The 21,251-nt window shown below is 44.5% G+C and overlaps 1 protein-coding gene across 2 annotated transcripts in view; it reads right to left on the bottom strand.

Annotated features, from left to right (window-relative positions):
• Positions 1 to 21,251, bottom strand: part of COL19A1 (collagen type XIX alpha 1 chain) — a 2,198,704-nt gene that overhangs the window by 658,713 nt on the left and 1,518,740 nt on the right. For both annotated transcript variants that reach the window (XM_085610910.1, XM_085610909.1), the window contains exon 19: positions 2,748 to 2,801. In XM_085610910.1, coding sequence (XP_085467036.1) covers positions 2,748 to 2,801 — 54 coding nt within the window. The remainder of the gene's footprint in view (positions 1 to 2,747; positions 2,802 to 21,251) is intronic.

The raw sequence follows: 21,251 nt of genomic DNA, 5'->3' as shown, positions 1-21,251 counted from the left end.
ATTTATCTGCATTCTGATTATCCCCTGCTGATAGCTTGGAGCCAGGGCAGGGGAAAAAAGGACCTGTGTGCACTTCAAAGATCATTAGTTGAAGTCACCCCGACTTCAAAGACCCAGTGGGTATAACCATTGGTGCTCTGACCCTACCATGATAGTGCACTACTGGGTCTGTGAAGAACTCTGCCTGGAGTAAAGACTCTGCAACAAGGCTTGCCACTCTGCTTGACTGCTGCTCTGGAAGAGCTGCTTTTCTGCTTTGCTGTGCTGCCCTGCTGCCTGTTGATCTCTGGACAAGGACACTGGACCCATCTCACTTGAACCCAGAGTGACTTTGAGGGCTTGCTGGCTTGCTCCTTGTTCTGAAGTCTCAGGGCCATCAAAGACTTTCTTCAACCCTGCAACAGCACGTGGAATCTGACACCTGTGATTTTTCCCCTGCCAAGTGGTGCCAATCCATTCCTGTGCCCTTGAAAGGTGACTTCTGCTGTACAGTCCATCAACATTGACGCAGTGATGACCTTGCGCCAATCGGAACCAACTCATTTTCCTTTGGCGACGATCAATGACATCGCTTCGACAAACTGTTCGGCTTGACGACGATGGACAGCGCAGCTCGACGACGACGCAGGGCCTGCATCTCAAAGGGGTCCGTCGATGGAGCCTTCATCACCTGTGCTGATAGGAATCGACATTGACACTTCCTTCATCCAAGGTTCTTTTCCAGTGGGACCAGCATGTGCCAGCCTGCCCTCCATTGCGGTAAGCTTGCACTTTGGATTTACCCCAGTCCAGCACTACCTCATGTAACCCCGAAGCGCTGTTTACTTCTAAGCACTACATTTTGATGTAATCTTTTTTAAAAAACTAACTACAGGTTCTACTTATTGGATTTTTTACTCATAAAAGTATTATCTATTTTTCTAAACCTGTGTGAAGTATTTTTGTGGTGTTTTCATTGTATTACTGTCTGTGTGTTGCACAAATACTTTACACATTACCATTTTAGATAAGCCTGACTGCTCTGTGCCAAGCTACCAAAGGGTGAGCACAGGTTATCTTGTAGGGTGTATCTAGCTTACCTCGACTAGAGTGGTGGTTCCTACTTGGACAGGGTGCATACCTCTGCCAACCAGAAACCCCAATTCTAACAAGGTGTACAATAACTACCCTTTAATGAAGATATCAAAACAAATGGGGCCTTCTTTTAATATCAATGTCCCCTGAGATTCCTTTTATCAAAACACATAGCTCATACCCATGAGACCTGACTTTTCCTGATTTATGAATGAAAAGTTAATTCTATTCAAGCGAATTCCCTAGTTACGGCATATTATAGATGATTCTCCACTTGAATTATGTGATGTACAAGCATGAGTAGGACTTGATTAATTTTCAGGACAACCAGGATGGAGACTATAAAATGTAACATTCTTTTGCAAGAAGTCAATAAGCATTAGACTCCTCACCACACTGAGTTTCAACTGGGTTGAATGTATCGCACCATCTATATTGAGAGGTCTCTTTGGAAATCTTTCTTTGAGAACATTCCTCATCTATCAATCTGCTTTACCTACACATGACTGGATTAAGAATGGAATGCTAGGCTCAATTGCCTTGTAAATATCAGTTTTAGTCACAGTGAATATCTTTCCAGTAATTGATTATACATGACCAACTGCAAATGAATCTGTGAATGAACATTGACCAATCCTTTGCTTTAGCAGCTAGGGAATGCAACACTACCTTGTGAATGGTAGAGGTCCCTAAACACTGATCCACTCTTGGGAGAGACATTTGGTGATTACTGTTCTCTTCATTCACCTCCTCATGCCTGCTTCATCCATATGTCACTGCTTCTGACTTTATGTCAAATTGCTTATCATTACTTCCTGTAGTAGTCCTTGAGGATCAACTTCACTTCTGAGATATATGTACATTCCTGCATTTTAAACTACTGTCTGGAAATTTGTGGCATAAACGGTATTACTGCATTTAAAAGGAATGTGTAATCAGTGTCATTTTAGTATTTCTGGCGCACACAGGAAATCTGTCTCTGGTATTCTGCTGATTCACAAAATGACAAAGTTTCAACCAAGTTTTACAATAATTTGATACATTTGAAAAATTCCAGATCTGACATTAGAATAGTAAATACATCTCCTGGATTTTTTTAAGGAAAGTTGCACTTTTCCAACATATTCCAGGACTGGAGCTAGAATAGTAAATTAATTGTCCTAGTGTCCACAAAACCTCTGACTGCTCTCATTTGGTGCAAATGAAGGTGAGAAACCCAAAACACCTCTGATTTTGCACTTTAGACTGTGATCCGTATTCTGTTTGCTCGTCTGATTCTCACTGTCCAACGATGGAAGTTGTTGAAAATAATGTTTTTTTAAACTACAGTACTATATTGAATAGATATAATGTTTCGTGCAATCCATATTCTCTAATTGCACTTGTTGAACCGTTTTTATTACTGTGAACATATTTTGGAATATTCAGAGGCACGGTTGGGGTGCAGTACACAAAAAACAACAGGTGGTCAGACTGTAATCCATCAAAGACTGGCCATCTATGAGCTACGGCCCTTGCCAGTATCCCTAAAACGTTTGAGTCAGGCATTTGGAGTTGGTTTTTCCTAAACGGGAAGCGAATCCGCCGTGTGCCAATACATTTGGTGATAAAACTGGCATAGAAAAAACATAGACAGGTGCAAGGCAATGTCACGATAAATACGGGTTCCGTACCTTGACGAAATAACTCTTCTGTGATTCCAGTGTTTGTGAAAATTCTAGAGAACCCTGTGAAGAGAAAGAGGAAAGAAATCGCAATTATTATTGAAAAGCAGAATTATGTCTGTCGACTAAATGTGTGAGATGCTATAAACCTCTGATTCTAAACTAATTCTCAATAAAAGAATGCAAAGGTAAATCAGGTTACACTGCAGAATAAAAATATTTCGAATTCACATTAAAGTTAGGTACATATGATTATTGCACAATCTCTTAAAAACACATTATCCAATCAAACGAGAAAGGAACACGTTTTATGGACATCATGGTTTGCCTTATTTGGCTATTATCCGTTTTATTTGTTGTAGTTTTAAATAGCGAGAACTCGACCAGAAGGTATTAAAGCGCGTTACATGCGCACCAGTTGCATTACAGACGGACACATTCATTGTTATGCACAGAGAGATTAAGGGGCTTATTTTGATGCCAGGCGACTTCCGTCCGCCCGACACCGTTGCGGAAACGGAACCAAGCGACCTCTATAGAGGAATGTGTTCATCCCTGCACCCTGTGGCAGGAGGTGCAGGGATCAACAAGGGGGCAGACCCCAACCAGAGGACGAAAACAGAAGGTGGCCCTGCTAGGGGCTCCCAATCACGCTTTCCGACAGGGTGTCCATGTCGGAAAGGCCGGCATGGAAACCTTGCCAGAAACCATACATCGTATTCCAGAAGGCGGAAACGCCTTCCATTTGGATTATGGGCCAGTTTCCGACTGGTGGACGGGCTCCTGGAGCCCATCAAAAGCCAGCCGGAATGACCAGCTAGTTTCAATTCCGACTGGCTGTATTGTAATCAGCCGGTCGGAATTGAAGGCCTCTAATCTAAGGTCGAAGGCTTTACGACCAAGATCGTAATCGGGTCCTAAGTGATTTGTCCCGAATTACAGTATGCTTAAGACTCCCGCCAGACACGAGCCTGGTTTTAGTTTTGTGCTAGTTCTTTATTGAACTGTATTGTACTTGTATGCATATAAAGTGAGCAGTTGCATAACAATAGCTCCTGCAGCCTCTGCTGTGCAAGGGCCGCCAAGCTTGAAGGGGCCCTGCACAGGCACTGTGCACGAGTGGCAGGCCCCAGGCCTGAGAGCTCCTGACTGGGTCTGGAGTGTGGGGGGCCCCCACCATGTGCTTTGCAGGGGGGCCTCTTCAAGTTTCATGAGGCCACTGAAAATGGGCAAGGTAAGTCCTAGCTCAATACATGCTCAGTGCATGGTTTTAGACTCGCTGCTGCCCTTAATGGTAGAGTAGCTGGAGTAATGGCAAGTTACTATCTTTGGAAGAGGTAAATAGTTGTTAACTGGAACTTTAATGGACTTTGCTACTTTTGTGTGGAATTATGACCACATTTGTTGAACCTTGTAAAGGAACTATAGAGTGCAACATGGTATGGTAATGACAAAATGAAAACACAGCATGACAGCATTGTAAACGGATATTAACATAATAACAAACCACAAAATGAGGAACTCAACACAATAAAAAAGGAGCCTAACAGTTTGAAAAAACAACACATCACATCAACAAAGCTATCTGACAAAATGCATCCCCAACATCAACACCAGCATAGAACAAAAATATAACAACGCATAATGTAACAAACAATGCACGAGTGAAACAAAAAGCAACATAACAAAGTAATAAATCCACACCAGAGAACAATGAGAAAATAATACAACAAAGGACCACAATAGTCGGTAACCCATCTACATTTAAACAATGTAATACAATAACACAAAGGGGGAGATTTACAAAACTTTAACGATGGGTTAGCGTGTGACACTAACCAGCTCAAAATGTTTTTTGTTGCTATTTACTTTCCAGTTCAAAACTTGTTTTGCGCTGGAAAGCACCCTCAAAGTAGCTCAAAGCATTGTTTTGTGTTACTTAGCGCTGAGGGGGCGTTACATGGTGGAACATGGGCGATTCCATGCAACCACCCATGCCTTTTGACGCAAAACCATATTTACAAAGATCTGTAGACATGGTTTTGCGCCAAAAGTTAACGCCCCTTCAAAGGAGGCACTAACAGGAGAAATGCTTTCATTTCTCTGTGCTTTTCAACCTTTGCATGTGTGCTGCACTGTGCAGCACGCATACAAAGTGCAGCACACATACAAAATGGGAAAAGCATTCCATTGTGTCTAGGCATAGTATTTTGTACAAGAAGGGTACCCTTCCTGTACAAATCCTATGCCAGACTCATGCACACACCCTAGCGCTATGGCGCTAAGGTGTGTGCTTGGCGCATTGCCGTTGAAATTAGCACCGGCACAATGGAAAGGGGAGGAGAGAGCCATATCTCTGAAGATAATTGCGCTCTCCTGCTCCCTCCCTGTTGCGCAACGCAGCACAGCCTCGCATGGGGCTGCGCTGAGTTGCGTCACTTTTTTGTAAATCTCCCCCAATATGTCATAGAATAACATAACAGTGCAATAACCCAACTGACCACAATGCAAACAAAAACAACCGAACAGCACAACACAATAACTAATACAACTGAACTTTTGTGTTGTAGTTTTGTGTAAGTGTTTTTTTTGTGTTCTCTTTGTATGTTATTGATGAATTCTGTTATTTAGTGTGTTGTGACCCTCTGCTGTTGTGCAGTAGCGTTGTCGGTTTCAGTTTTCTAGTTTTGTGGTAATTCTTTACTCAACTTGTACTTGTATGCTGTTGAAGTGATGAGTTGTGTTGGTACGCTGATTTTTGTGATTGGTATATTGATGTGTTTGATATTGGCGTATTATGGTGTTCTGTTGTGCTTTGTTGTATTGTTTTGATGTGTTGTATATTGTTCATGTTTTCAATTGTGTTGTTGTGATGTACTTCTGTGTGATTTTCCTATTACAAAACAATGTCACAGTGCATTTTTCTAATGTGTTGTTTTATTGTGGTGTTATTGTTGTGTGGTGTCGATGCACTTCGATTTTAACACATGAACTTAAACATGTATACAAATTCTCGAAGGTATTACCTCCTCCACACATCTGCTTTCATGATACAGTTGTAAAAGGTATTTGCACCAAAAGCTGCACTATTTAGTACAAATATCATCTATTAAATCCAATGTGATCTAAAGATTTATAAATTAAATCTGTTTAAATGAACTGCTTCCTTTGGTTATATGATGTTCATCACTGTAAGGGGAAGAGGACGAGTAAGGAACACAGCCGACTTCCGTAATTCCCTCAGACGCATCCATTTTTTCTGCCCGTCAGCTATGACTACATCAAGGCCATAGCCAGTAAGTCTATACTCTCCACCAAGGTGTGCTATGTACGCAGGAGAGGACCGTACAGGTAAGAGTGGTGGGGCAGTGGGGGGGGGATTTGACAGATTACCACGAGGGAAAATTAAATAAATAATTAATTTTCCCTCGTCGTCTATCGACCCCCCCCCCCCCACCCGGCCACACCGCCCCACCGCTCTTACCTGCATGGGCCACTGCTGTGTGTATGTTGCATTTACTAGTTTTAAGCATGATCCTACAGGTAAGCCTTAAGGTTTGTTACATGAACCAATGCACATTCTCCATTAACTGCAATAGGGTTCAAGTTTGCAGCAGCCTACTATATTTCCTAAAAGCGAGATAAAAATCTTCGACCTTGATAGGATTCTCTCTTATCTAAATAAAATCATGCAGCAGAATACGGTAACTTTGTGAAACATTCACCCAGGCATTGTGTTTTAGATATAATTAAAAGCAGGAAAGTCACAGCCACACTTAACTGAGGAGGGCACAGTGCTTGTTTGGTCAGGAGGGGCAATGTCAGACACCGACTAATGACGTCTATAATCCTATTCAGCAATAGTCACTGTGCTGGCACACTGTAGGTTGCCTTGCGCATCACACACACAATTGCATCATAGTGCAAGCGGGTGTGTGTGTGTGATGTATAGAATAAATGAATTAATGACTGAATTAAGCACTTGCAAAGTGTGCTGCCACTCACAAGAAGCATCCTGGCGGTGCAAGTCTGGAAACTAAGGGGGATATTAACAACGAATCGCGTTAAACATCGCAAATCACGCTTAGCGCGATTAGGAATATCGCCACCTATCGCTGGTTTACATTGCCGTGTTAGCGGCATATTTAAAATGCCTTGCTCAAAGGCGATGTACAAACCTGCGATGGACGGCCATATTCATCATTAGCGTGTGAAATCAGGCGATGATTTCACACGCTAATGAAAAGCTTGATAATAGGGGAGTGTGGACGTAACCAAAGAATCCACCTCCCATTCAAAACATGCCTAAGTCAAGTTTTGACCAGGCGTAAGGATCCGGCGTAAACAACGGTTAGCGCGGCTTTCATCATCGCTTTGTGGTTCCAGGGCCACGTTGTAAATAACGTGATGTCCTGTTCGTGACCTTTTGTCATGGTGTTATGGTAAGGTACGCCTACTGTGCATCTCATTAGCGATGTATATCGCTAAGATGCGTGGCTTTACTAAAACGGCAGCTAACATGCGCTAATGCATGTTAGTGCCGCCTTGTTAATAGGGCGATGAAATTATCGCCGCTTTAGCGGCAAAAAGTGCCGCTAAAGCGGCGATAATGTCCTTGTAAATATGCCCCTAAGAACCCAGAGGAACTAGCTAGATAAGGGAGTGACAGAGAGCGTCGGGAGCCAGGAAAAAGCCAGGTCTCTAGCTGCTTTTTAAAGATGACTTCGGATTCTATGAACAGCAGAGAACTGGGGAGATGATTCCAGGCTTAAGACCCCAGTGGGAAGGATTTACCGCCTTGGGTTTTAAGTTGATATAAAGGGGTCTTGTAAAGGTTCATACGTGAAGATCTGAGGGTTCTTCGAGTTGAAAGATGTGATAAATCTGGCCGTCAGGTATTTAGGACCGGTGGGTTTGAATGCTCTGTTATAGCATAGGCTTTGTTCTGAAAAAGTACACTTCCAGTAAAAAATATGAAGCTTAGAGATAGTGTAAAAAAAGTGTATATGTGTTGTACAATACAGCACACATGAAAAGTTCGAAATGTTTACAGAAAGGAAGAAGATTCTGTCCTCCTGCCCTTTCCCCATGCGATTTTACCAGCTGGATTTTCCAGTTGTAAAATCAGTTTTGTTTTTTCCACACCATGAAAATCTGTGTGCAGAAAACACCGGCCTTCTTATAATTGTGCTGCACAGGAATTTCACTAGGCACAACTCACCATCAAGGTTCAAGTGCGATAATGCATCTTTAAAATGTTGCCCCCAATAGGAAATGGAAATATTTCATGAGGTACTGCTACTACAGCACTGGACCACCCCATTCCCAAATTAATACCAGAGAGATATGCTTTCTTAAATGCTAATTTGGAATATAATAGAAGTGGAATCCAAATAGCGAGCAACTGTTTCTGCCTGCATTCAGTGCTGAATTTGTGCTGGTGTTTGCTGGTTCTTGGTACCCACACTAATTTCTGATAGTGTACCACATGATAGTGCTCTCTCTTTTTGAGCAGAGATCATCAACAGTGTACAATATACAGACCTTCCTTACAGTTTGAAGTGGTTTGGAATAGTCCAAAATGTCACACTTGCATTGTGTGATGGTTAGTATTTCGCCGTGCTAGCAGGGACAATTGGTGGTATGTCTGGGACCCTATTTGTTTGGATGGGACAACATCAGTCGAAGCTTTTGTGATAAGTCAATAACAGGTAATACTGCTTAGGTGAGATCACAGTCAGGGAGATGTCATGCCTTACAAATCACAAATAAATAAATACATATTTGAAGGTGTTTTTCAGTTTCAGCCATATACATTTGGGCTCTGATCAAGATGTCACCAGATCAGATGTCTGAATTAGCTGACATGGTATCAATGTTCCCAGTGCCCTATTTCAATGTGTTTGGAAGCCCGGCTGCAAAATTGGAGAATTGACAAAAGCAAAATTGTAACTGCTGGTTCTTTTTTCAGCCACATTCCTTAAAAGGCACTTCTGGGCATTACCAGGCTGGTGCAGTATAATTGTTAATCTCCTGAAGTAACTTCAAGAAGCATTTGTAAAAGTGCAGCATCAATCGTGCCCAGTCACTTGTGCTCTTTCTTACTTGTTACTATGCACTATCAATCAATCAATCAGGGGTTTTATAAAACGTGCTACTCACCTGTGAGGGTCTCAAGGCGCTAGGGGGGTGGGGCAGCTTCGGATCAGTAGAAGAGTCAGGTCTTGAGGTCTCTCCTGAACGTGTGCAGGGTCAGGGCACATCTGATGTTCACAGGGAGCTCGTTCCAGGTCTTGGCTGCGATGTAGGAGAAGGCTCTCCCACCTGCTCTGATTCTGCGGATGCGGGGGACCTCTGCCAAGGCGAGGTTAGCTGAGCAGAGGTTCCTCTTGGGTACGTGGAAGGAGACTCTCTCGTTGAGGTATTTGGGTCCGATGTTGAGGGATTTGTAGGTGTGGGTGAGGAGTTTGAAGGTGACCCTCTTCTCGACAGGGAGCCAGGGGAGGTCTTGTAGGTGTTGGGTCATGTGCTTGTGACGTGGTGTCCCGAGGACGAAGCTGGCTGCGGCGTTCTAAATGGTTTGGAGTTTGTGTAGAAGAGTTCTGTTGATTCCGGCGTATAGGGTGTTGCCGTAGTCCAGTCTGCTGGTTATGAGTGCATGTGTGACGGTCCTTCTGCAGTCGGGGGGATCCATTTGAAGGTCTTGCAGAGGATGCCCAGGCAGTTAAAACTGGCGGAAGCGACGACGTTGATCTGGCGGTTCATGGAGAGGGAGGAGTCAAGGATGATGCTGAAGTTTCATGCGTGGTCTGTAGGGGTGGGTGGATTCCCGAGGGCGGAGGGCCGCCAGGTGTTGTCCCAGGCGGAGGTGCAGGGTCCAAGGATGAGTACCTCGGTTTTCTCTGAGTTGAGCTTCAAGCAGTTGTCTTTCATCCAAGCTGCCACGTCCTTCATTCCTTCATGGAAGCAAAGTGTGGTGTCTTCAGGATTCTTAGTGAGTGAGAGAATGAGCTGAGTGTCGTCAGCGTAGGATACTATGCCGAGCCAATGCTGTCTGACGATGGCAGCGAGGGGGGCCTTGTGAAATATTCGTAAGTTGCAGTACTGAGATGTTCAGTGTAATATCAGTTATATCGAGCTTTGGTGCTACCGGCATCGGTGTAATGTACATCGACATAAACAAAATATCAACACTGCCACTGTATTTTGCTTGTCATGAGCTCTTTACTGCACATTTCAGCCAGGGCTCTGCGGGGAGAATTGTCACCACATCAGGGGGTGACTTGGTTAGTGACCTCTGCTGCTGAGTGTTGAACTTCTTTAGTGTAAGCCCGGGCTTACTTCCGCCGCTGCTGCCGGATGAAAAAGGGATAAGCTTTTTTTAAGACCTCAGTAATACTTTGCAAAATGCCAGCCTAGCATGTGATAGGCAGCTCCCAGTGTGAAACTCGTTAAGAGAAAGGTACACCATATGTTTCACGCTGCATAGGTCGCTTATGGCCCGTGACATCCCACAACGCAAGGCTTAGACTCTCGCTGCACACTCGCCATAGAGAATTGAAATGGAACTATTTAATATCATCACAATTCAAGACGAAAGCTAAAACGGGCGATTTTTTAGGTGATTTATTGCGATTATTGAAGTTTGATGTTGTATTAACATATTTCAGCCTTCATATCTTTACTGCACCTAAAACATACATACAACAAGCAAAACATGACAACACATTCGATTGAATAGACAATGCAAATAACATGTTTGTATATAAAAAAAAAGAATGTGTCTGCTCTTCTTACTTGGAGTGGGACTTAACTTAGAATTAAACTGCTGGTTATGTAAATTACGTTAATAATATAATGTTATCAAGTTTGTCGATTGTTGTTTTATTTTGTGAAGTAAAATTTATTTGCATTCAAAAGACATTGATTATCCCCTTTTAAAATTGTTTTCCCTGTGATGTATGATTACCTTTTCTCTGAAAGTAGGGCGTGCTTGGATAACTAGGTCACGTCACCGATTACGCAAAATGTTTTGCGGCCTGTAAAACAGCCACCAGATAGTGATGACTTTTAATAAGAAACTGTGTGACCTTACCAGCGAGAGATCATCTGACGGAACGCAACAAATCAGAAACAAGACACAGGGGAATTAACAGAACAAGTCATGCTGGGTGGAGTGGCCAATGGTGGAAACTGGAAGGAGGTTTGTCCATATAGTCAGGGACTGGGAATACCCCTGCACTGGATGGTTCCGGGAGACCAACCCAGTTTCCTTTCACACTGCAGCTTCCAGCTAGGACTATGATCAAGATGAAAGAAAAAACGTCCGGATACAACCAACCACTGTCCAATCAGTAGCCAGTTTTAGACAAATGACCAGCAGGAGCACAAACATACTGAAAACAGCATTTCTTTTGTGGGAGTTGTGTCTTTATGGACACGGGGTCTGCATAGAAACTTCTTGCCTGCCTGTGATTTTACATGGACAACATTCCTTCCTTTATGTATTGGTTCATTTCTTTTACCACATACTGACATGTTGTAAAGGGCCCATTTCAAAGCACTATATGTTCATGGGCCAGGCCTTAAGAGCAGCCTCAGAATCAAACTGGGTACATGCCCAGTGATTCCGGTGAGCCCGCATCAATCCACGACGCATGGGATCTGTGCTGGGGCTGAGGCTGGATGGTTGGGCCTTATCTTACCAAAGAATGATAGTCCTGGCCAAGTGTGGATGGAAATCAGCTAACTATGTGGAACCTGGCTAGGATTTGTGCATTTTTTCATCCGGAGTTTTATATAGGGTGAACTTGACCCGAAAGATATCAGAGAGCTTTACATGAGCACCAGTTGCGTTTTACAAGGACACATTCATTTTTTTTAGGCACAGGGAAATTAACTGGTTTGCCCAGAATGACAGGATGTTGAGTGTCCCTGCCACGACTCAAACCTGGTTCCCCAGATTTTAGACCGACCACCCTAGCTGTTAGGCCACGTCCTCTCTGCATCATATTCAACAGCAAGTTCCTTCTTTCTGCTTTTTTTTAACCAAAAGTAATCATGACATTTTCAAACATTATCACACCAGTTCTATTTGTGCCTATCAGTATGCAGCTCTGTTTTAGTTCTTTTGCTACATTTTTGGATGTGGCGTTATCCGAGACCTTTTGATTTTACTAAAAGTATATGTATAATATACTTACTTATAGAGGCTTTGAGACAGTCTTAATCCATTACTCTTGTATTGTTATCACATTTTCATTCCACCCACTACAGGATCAAGACATAGGTCACTCCACATCAGCAACTGACTAAATTAATTGGGAGTGACGGCATTCTGCTCTTTCTCATAAAAGCACATCCACATAAAGTAGCTGACATTTTTTACTTTTAGCCAGAGTTTCCTTTTGTAGATTGATTATGGCCCAGCAAGTTTCTCAACAATAACATTTTGCAAAATCGATGATACACCAAATGAAGCAATGACAAAGCCAATAGACTAGTGGGAAACACCATATGTATTGGCTTTGCCAATGCTTGTTTTCAATTTGGAAGAAGATTGCATGTTTTTCTTGAAAAACACATTTGACTGGATCACAAAGCATTTTTGATTGCTGCCATTAGATGTCCTTGGAAGTAATCAAGGTAATGCTTGGTGCAAACACCTTTTAATACCATTTCAAGAAAACAGATTTCTAGGATGGTCATGTGTGATGGAATTGTTCATTTTTGCTGTGTTACATTTCGTTATTGTGGTAATGTGTTTTTTTTGTGTAGCATTCTTGCATTGTGTTTTACTGTGTTGTGTTCTGTTCTAATTGTTTTGTTGTGTTGTGCACTGTTATGTTATAGTTCTGTTGTTATTTTGCTTTGTGTAATTATATTTTGTTATTTTTTATACTTTAGAGACGTCAAAATTGCTCCTACATTTCCACTCAGAAATAGCACATTTTATTAAAGTTCCAGTGACAAACAACCTTTTACCGATTATCTAAAGTGGTATAACAGCACTTCTGTGACTACTTAAGACATCCAGTCAGCCCAAACCTGGAGTACAGACGTCTCTTAAATTGACACTTCCAGAGCTCTCTTTATATAATGCGTTCCTCTGTGTCCTTACTATGCCTCAGGTCTCATACGAGGACATATTTTCATGATAGAGATCACAGCACGTTCGCAGTTTAAGACATGAACTGACGCAAATATCGCTACATAGTTCACATGCACAAGTTAGTATTTTGTGTCGCCTTTGCTGCAACTTAATCTCCTTAAGGCACATAGGGGCATATTAACAAGGGCTGGCGATAAATTTATCGCCACTTTAGCATCCGTTTTCGGGCAAAAAGCTGCGATAACTTTATCGCTTCATCAGCAAGGACACGCTAGCGCGTGTTTTGCATATTTAGCACCCGTTCCCAGCACGCCTAACTTTGCATCGCTAATGAGATGCAAAGTAGGAGTGCCTCAAAAAAGCTCCATGGATAAATATCGCGAAGGCAGCTTTGCGATATTTACAACAATGGCCTGACCGGCGCAGCGATGTACAAAATCATGCTAGCTGGCTTTTAGCACTGGATTTGAACGTCTGGTAAAATCCAGATTTATGTATCCATGACGTTGGGGGTGGATTATGGTGATACGACCACAGGGTCGTATCATCAAGGGTATTGCCGTTTTTAGTGCCACATCGCTGGTTTTCCAGTGATGTTGGCTCATTTCCCTGGATATCTCTGGAAACTTATCACCCTGGAGTAACGAGTTGTTAATAATGCGCTAACCGGGCGATAAATTCCAGTGATAGACAGCGATAAATATAAAAGCACTAAGCTCGCTTTGCGATATTTATTGCCGTCAATTGCTGATTTGCCCCGTGCACATTTAGTGTGCGTATTGACCACTCAATAAAACACACAGGCCAATAACCAGCTTTTTTCTCTTCATCTATTCCCTATCTTGGCACAGGTTGAAACAGTATTTAGAATGTCTTCAGCTGTGACCACACGGGGCTATCGGCTTCGGATTATTAGAAAGGCATAAATGTATAGAGATGCATAGAAAAATGGAGAAAAAATTCAGGATTGAACGAAACAAACTAATACATGCAAATCACACCAAAAACTAGACTAGAGACACACATCTCAGGTGAAACTTTACTCACTGGAAATTAAAAAGTTTCCCGGGATGCAATAATTACAAATAAGTGTTACGCTGACTGACATCATGAGGTCTTTTCAAAGTCCAGCAGATAAACATGGACAGGTGGGGGGCTTCTGTCGTTTTGTATTTGTTGGTCTGCATTATTTTAGATCCACAGTGCGGTTTTGTCTTAGAGGGGAGCTGGCAGCCGGCACATCGCCGCCTGTTTCCGACGGTGGCTTCTCTGCAGCGAGCGCTGTCACTGAGGGGGCCCTGGGAAGGCTGTTGTCTCTCGGATGAGCTGGCGCGCCTCTGCCACTTTGGACAAGATTCAGACTCGCTCCTCCGCGGCGGCATCAGTGAAGGGATCACTTGAGTGGGCCTGTCTGCTCGCAGCCTGCACGTTAAACTGTGCAATTGAGGGGAGTGACGCGTAGAGTGCTCATAGGTGGCACTAATGGGGGAAACAAGGAATTTATGGCAACTCTGTGTTCCGAATCGCTGCCGAATCCCGGCTTGCGGGATATTTTTCGACGTTAAAGGTTGCATTTGTAAACGCTGTTGGTTGTGAAACTGTGTTAATCTCCGCTTAGTGTCTCATCTACCGCACGGTTTTTGAAAATGGGCACATTCCACTGGCTTTTTGAATTATTGTGTTAGTTTAGCTCAGTTTAACACGTCTAACTAACGAATGTTTCTACCCACAAGTGTGTCATGATTCCAAATGCAGAGGAAGCAGGGCAGCTACGTTTTAAGAGCAGGCGTGCACCGTGTGCCCCGTGTGACGCAGTAAGCCCCTGGGCCTGATGCCCCACCTGAACACCTGGGCATTCTAGGGCAAGGCAGTCCTATGCCACCTACGACGCTTTGAGCCAGAACTGCTCTTTTTGCCTGCAGCACATTTACCACTGTAAATATTGATTTTAAATCCCCAAAGCACTGTCTATTCATCGTTTTCGTCTTAATCTTACGTCTGAAGCTTGGCGGGCGAAAGCAGTAGAGGCTTCAAGGTAGGTCACATGCTGCTTTCGGGGTGCATCCTGCAGTGACCCAGTACCTCCTTGTTAGCCTCACCTGAGAGGAGTCTCGCTCTAAAGTGGTGTTACCCATGACAGCCCCGCGCCTCAAATCTTGCATGTAGGCAGATCCTGGACCACCACACTCGAGTGGCAAGAGCTGGTGCGGGGCAGTGCCGGCTTCCGGAGGTCTCCCTCTCTGCTCGTGATCTCAGCAGGTAAAGCACTGATGGTTGAAATGCCAGGGCAGGCTGGAGTTATCCTGCATGGCATAAGGCCACGTGCCTGTTATGCTCTTGAAATTCTTGCCCCCCTGGTCCCTCTCTCAGATAGATGCGGTTATGTATAGGCCAGTTCACATTCATGCCTAAAATCATTTTTTACTTTCGCAAATATTCTGGAACCAGAATTAAAAACAACATACTTCCCCCCGTAGAGTATTGCATACACTATTGAATATGACAGTGTGGAAAATAGATAGAGATTACATAAAGTATTCAATTGAAGGAGTCGTTAGATTAGAGACACATTAACTTGGGAGTAAGAACGTCTTCACCAGCAGGATTGCTCAGTGAGCTAAATGCTCGCTGCTCACATCTGCTGTGATCTACGAGTTACATGATTGAACCCCAGCAAGTCATACTGGGTCGACCATTCTTGGAGTACCATCAAGTTCGACAATAGCAGTAAGTATTATTTACAGTGCTCAGAAATGTCAGCAGTGGGGTATTTTGTGTCCTATTAAAATGATAAAATTACCCACAGCATACCTTAATAGGCTGAACTGTACTGTCTTAACTGTGGACATTAAACGCATGTGATGGTCAATCACAGAGTCCAAAGGCAATGTAAAGGATGCCATACAGAGCGGACTTCTGCAATGCCACCGGATAACCCCAGCAGCGCTCAGGGATTCACCCACAAAGGTTTGTAAATGATTTCATACAGCATATATATAATAAATCCAAACGTTGCGAGGCACAATGACTTTGGGACAGTCACGGCACTGACGAAGGAAGCAATGTTGCGCCTCTGCCAGACCTAACATTGCACATTAACCTGTATGGTGATGATTGCATTTATTTGTTTACTTACAACAGTTTTCTTAAGCACGTTCTGAACTGAATCTTCTCCAAAGCACAGCTTGGACACTCATAGGTGGCCCACGGTATCTTACCAACAAGCAGCATGGGCTCATATCAGCCTGCCTAGTTTCAGCGCAGTGCGTCATGGGCTCAGATCAGACTACTTGGCTTCGGCGCAGTGGGGCATGGGCTCAGATCAGCCTGCTTGGCTTTGGCGCAGTGCGGCATGGGCTCAGAGCAGCCTGCCTGGTATCGGCGCAGTGCGGCATGGGCTCAGATCAGCCTGCCTGGCTTTGGCGCAGTGCGGCATGGCCTCAGATCAACATGCTTGGCTTCGGCGCTGTGCTGCATGGGCTCAGATCAGTATGCTTGGCTTCGGCGCAGTGCTCCATGGGCTCAGATCAGCATGCCTGGCTTCGGCGCAGTGCGGCATGGGCTCAGATCAGCCTGCCTGGCTTCGGCGCAGTGCGGCATGGGCTCAGATCAGCATGCTTGGCTTCGGCGCAGTGCGGCATGGGCTCAGATCAGAATGCCTGGCTTTGGTGCGGTGCGGCATGGGCTCAGATCAGTCTGCCTGGCTTCAGCGCAGTGTGGCATACGCTCAGATCAGCATGCTTGGCTTCGGCGCAGTGCGGCATGGGCTCAGATCATCATGCCTGGCTTCGGCGCAGTGCGGCATGGGCTCAGATCAGCCTGCCTGGCTTCGGCGCAGTGCGGCATGGGCTCAGATCAGCATGCCTGGCTTCGGCGCAGTGCGGCATGGGCTCAGATCAGCCTGCCTGGCTTCGGCGCAGTGCGGCATGGGCTCAGATCAGCATGCTTGGCTTCGGCGCAGTGCGGCATGGGCTCAGATCAGAATGCCTGGCTTTGGTGCGGTGCGGCATGGGCTCAGATCAGTCTGCCTGGCTTCAGCGCAGTGTGGCATACGCTCAGATCAGCATGCTTGGCTTCGGCGCAGTGCGGCATGGGCTCAGATCATCATGCCTGGCTTTAGCGCAGTGCGGCATGGACTTAGATCATCATGTGTGGCATGGGCTTAGATCAGCATGCCTGGCTTTGGCACAGTGCGGCATGGGCTCAGATCAGCAGGCTTGGCTTTGGCGCAGTGCGGCATGGGCTCAGATCAGCATGCTTGGCTTCGGCGCAGTGCGGCATGGGCTCAGATCAGAATGCCTGGCTTTGGTGCGGTGCGGCATGGACTCAGATCAGTCTGCCTGGCTTCAGCGCAGTGTGGCATACGCTCAGATCAGCATGCTTGGCTTCGGCGCAGTGCGGCATGGGCTCAGATCATCATGCCTGGCTTTAGCGCAGTGCGGCATGGACTTAGATCATCATGTGTGGCATGGGCTCAGATCAGCATGCCTGGCTTTGGCACAGTGCGGCATGGGCTCAGATCAGCAGGCTTGGCTTTGGCGCAGTGCGGCATGGGATCAGATCAGCATGCCTGGCTTCGGTGCAGTGCTGCTTGGGCTCAGATCAGCCTGCCTCACTTCGGGGCAGAGTGGCATGGGCTCAGATCAGAATGCCTGGGTTTGGAGCGGTGCGGCATGGGCTCAGATCAGCCTGCCTGGCTTTGGCGCAGTGCGGCATGGGCTCAGATCAGCATGCTTGGCTTCGGCGCAGTGCGGCATGGGCTCAGATCATCATGCCTGGCTTTGGCGCAGTGCGGCATGGGCTCAGATCATCATGTGTGGCATGGGCTCAGATCAGCATGCCTGGCTTTGGCGCAGTGTGGCATGGGCTCAGATCAGCATGCTTGGCTTTGGCGCAGTGTGGCATGGGCTCAGATCAGCATGCTTGGCTTCGGCGCTGTGCTGCATGGGCTCAGATCAGTATGCTTGGCCTCGGCGCAGTGCTGCATGGGCTCAGATCAGCCTGCCTGGCTTCAGCGCAGTGCTGCATGGGATCAGATCAGCATGCCTGGCTTCAGCATAGAGCCGCATGGCCACTGACAGAAGCAAGGCAAGTTAGAATTGAGGTGACTGGCACTAACAGTACAGGGGCAATGGATGGTGAGGGAGTTGTCCAAGTATTGTCTTAGTTACTCATTGGAGGTTACTAATAGCTCTTTTCCAAAGGGCTTCTCATTTCTAGCATAAAACGGAGGATCGTGACCAAATAACTGGGGGAAGCTGTTACAACGTTTATGAGCCTGGGCTGTGAAACATCAACCTCTGAAAATTGATTTAATCGGGTGTCTTCAGTTGGCTAAGGATGGCTGATCAGAGCCGACACACAGCAAAGATATAAGATCTTATAATGTACTTAAAATGTGCATTGATGACGGGGATTTCATTTCAGGCAGAGGACTTTGAAAGTGATCCTGGCCAACCATGAGAGCTAGTGGAGCGTACCTTGCCTGCAGTGTGCTGGACTTGTCAGTGCTGGTCCAAGGGGCACTAGGGGGAGGCTGGTATACAATATGTTAGCACAGTCTAGGCTACACGGCTTTGTGCTGGGCAAGACCCAGAAGTCTGACATGGAAGCACATTAGGCCACCACACCTCTCTGGGTGAACATGTCTCATGTGAACATGAGAAGGTATCGCAAAGGGGAGACATGCTGGTGTTATTCACCACTGCAGTGGCTTAAAACATGATAATCAGGCATAAATCCTACGTGCTTCGGGTGACTTCATAGTTTTTCTTTATATTAAATTGCCCTGACTGTCAAATGTATTTGTTCAGAGACCTACACAGTTGATTAGAGCACACATATGAAGTGATGGAGCAAATAAACATTTTCCACCCACCCCTGACATACCATATACTTTTAAAGTGTTTCCTACAGCTAGGTCACAAGAACGTTGTCCAGTTGTAGAAAGTGCATTAATACCCTAAATCGGTAATTCATAAGAGCAAGTTTCTGTTAAATTTACGTTTGCAATGTATAGATCATCTACTATCTAAAAAGACCAGTAAAAAAAGGTTAGATTTCTATTACCTAAAACCCTTTTACAAGTTTTTGAATATGAAATACGTTCTGATTGAACTCAGCTGAATGATGACCTAAATACATACATAGCCTTGGCTGGAGCCGCTGTTGAAGCTGCCAGTATAAAAAACAAGACGCGCAAATGCCAGGATGAGTAGGGAAAATTATCACAGGTCTTCTTGGGTCACACCTGCCTTTGAATAGCGTTTTTAGTGCTTTTAAAGGATAGGGACAGAGAACCAGAGCTAAGCCAAATGGTTGTTTTAGGCGTGAGATTATGGGACAAGAGAGAGCTGGGAAAGGGAGTGCGCCGTTTTAGATTTGAATGGAGCGGGAAGGTTTTTTTTTTCTCCCAGAATTGACTCAGGGGTGATCTAAAATAGACGGCTAGTTTTACTCTTTCAAATATCCTACTTACCATCTCTAAGGGGAGCTATTCCCTGGACCTGAAGAGGAGAGAAGAAATCACAACAGCTATACCGAATAGTTCCCTCCTGCCTGACAAAGCTTGTGGAGAGAGGAGTCCCCTGCTCTGTCTTGAACTTCTGTTTCATTTCAGTTGCCTCCACCACTGGTTGTGCCAGTCTCCTGCTGATCCCACCATGCTAAATATGATCACGATCATTCCAGAAAAGCCTGCTTGCGGCTATGAAACTTCCTTGCTGCGAGTGGAGCCTTTGACACAGAACTAGCCCATTACAGCCAGCCATTTTCCTGCTTGCCCCTGCATAGTCACATCCTGTGTCTGGAGGGAGCAGATGATCGCATGGACAAAGGAAGTTGAACATTTTGCTGTGGACCAAAAACAGGACTTTTGAGAAGCATTCTGCAATTGAAAAACATGAACAGGGTTCTGAAGAACCAGTCGCGAACACTTGACGACACTTTCTCAAATCAGCAGTGACACAGAACATTTGCAGTGAATTTCTAAAGCACTGTTGCAAAGTTAGCAGAGCTTACAGAGTTCTTTTTTTAAACACCTCTGGCCATATTTATGAAATGGTTGCATCGACTTTCGCACCATGTTATTTATCCTTGTTTTTTCCTCTTCCTATGTGTGGAGCACTCTGCAACACACATAGAAAGTGGAAAATGCCTCAGGGGATTGCTTTTGTGCAGTATGTTGGCTAGGCAGCATGTTGTGCGCCGGAGCTGGGAAAATGTAGGAATGTGCCGTAATGTGTTAAATATTGCGCATTCCTGCCCTTTCTCTGTCGTGCAGCGCAGCAAGGAGACTTGTTGCACTGCATAACATATTGGTAAATGGGCCCTCTCAGTTTTTAAAGGCATTTGAAGTTGAAGAAATTTTGGTTATTGCTACTTTGTATGCTAAACACAAATCCACTGCTGTCCGCTGCAGCGGTTTGAGAAATTAACTATTAGATTGTGCTACATGTAAGCTCTTCTTACCAATGAGCAATTCCAATGTGTTTTTGATTCAACATATGATCCCTATATATGATATTCATTTTTACGTTTGTTTATAAATATATTTTTATTTTTCAACAACCCTGATGTTGACTTTTGAAACTTTTGATTTCTCACTTCCATTTTTGTTTTGACTAAATATTGCACACATACATAACACGTGCAATTTATCCTAGGATGGCTCTGCTAATTGTGGTAAGCTACCAAGGGTGAGGTAAGGAATCCTCAGAGAAAGCAATCTACCTTCCAGGGTCAGATAGTTTGGGCCTCGTGAGAGCGAAGCCATAGCTCAGATCAAGATTGGTACTTCTCCCATAGCTAAACAATCTGATTCCCTAGACAAGGAATTTGAGATACAGTCTTCAGTGGGATACAAAAAATAAAGCATTATAAAATCATATGCATATTGGGGTGAAGAACCATAAAAGTGATTTCAGATTATGTATGTTTCTTTAAAAAGGACATTTTGCGGATCTCACTTGTTTTTAATTGAGGACTTTTACTGTACAAGACTTTTTGGTGAGCGGATCTCGGATTTGTCAAACTCAGACCCCTTGTACTCTGCATAATCAGATGTTTGCAAGCATGTCATCACATAATTGTGCCCAGAGAGTCATATATGCAGTGAGAGCTTTGAACTTTGAGAACATATTAAACGACATGCCTTTTGACACGTCGTTTAAATGTGCCTAAGCTGTTCTGAAACATCTGACTAGTGGTTAGGAAAATGTTGCCATATTTCCTATAGTGGTGACATGTTCAAAAACATTATCAAAGATGAGCAAGATGTGTACATTAACTGAATTTGTGCAGCGAAGTTGTGGAAGCCCTGTGTAAATTGAACTGGGCCTATCATGTGATATTAAATCTGCTCTGCTATGCATATGCCATAATGACTCACAGATAATTCCCAA

This window comes from Triturus cristatus, chromosome 6, assembly GCF_964204655.1.
Source record: "Triturus cristatus chromosome 6, aTriCri1.1, whole genome shotgun sequence".
NCBI lineage: Eukaryota > Metazoa > Chordata > Amphibia > Caudata > Salamandridae > Triturus > Triturus cristatus.
Note: the sequence above shows the minus strand (reverse complement) of the source record. Positions and strands in the feature narration are given on the sequence as shown.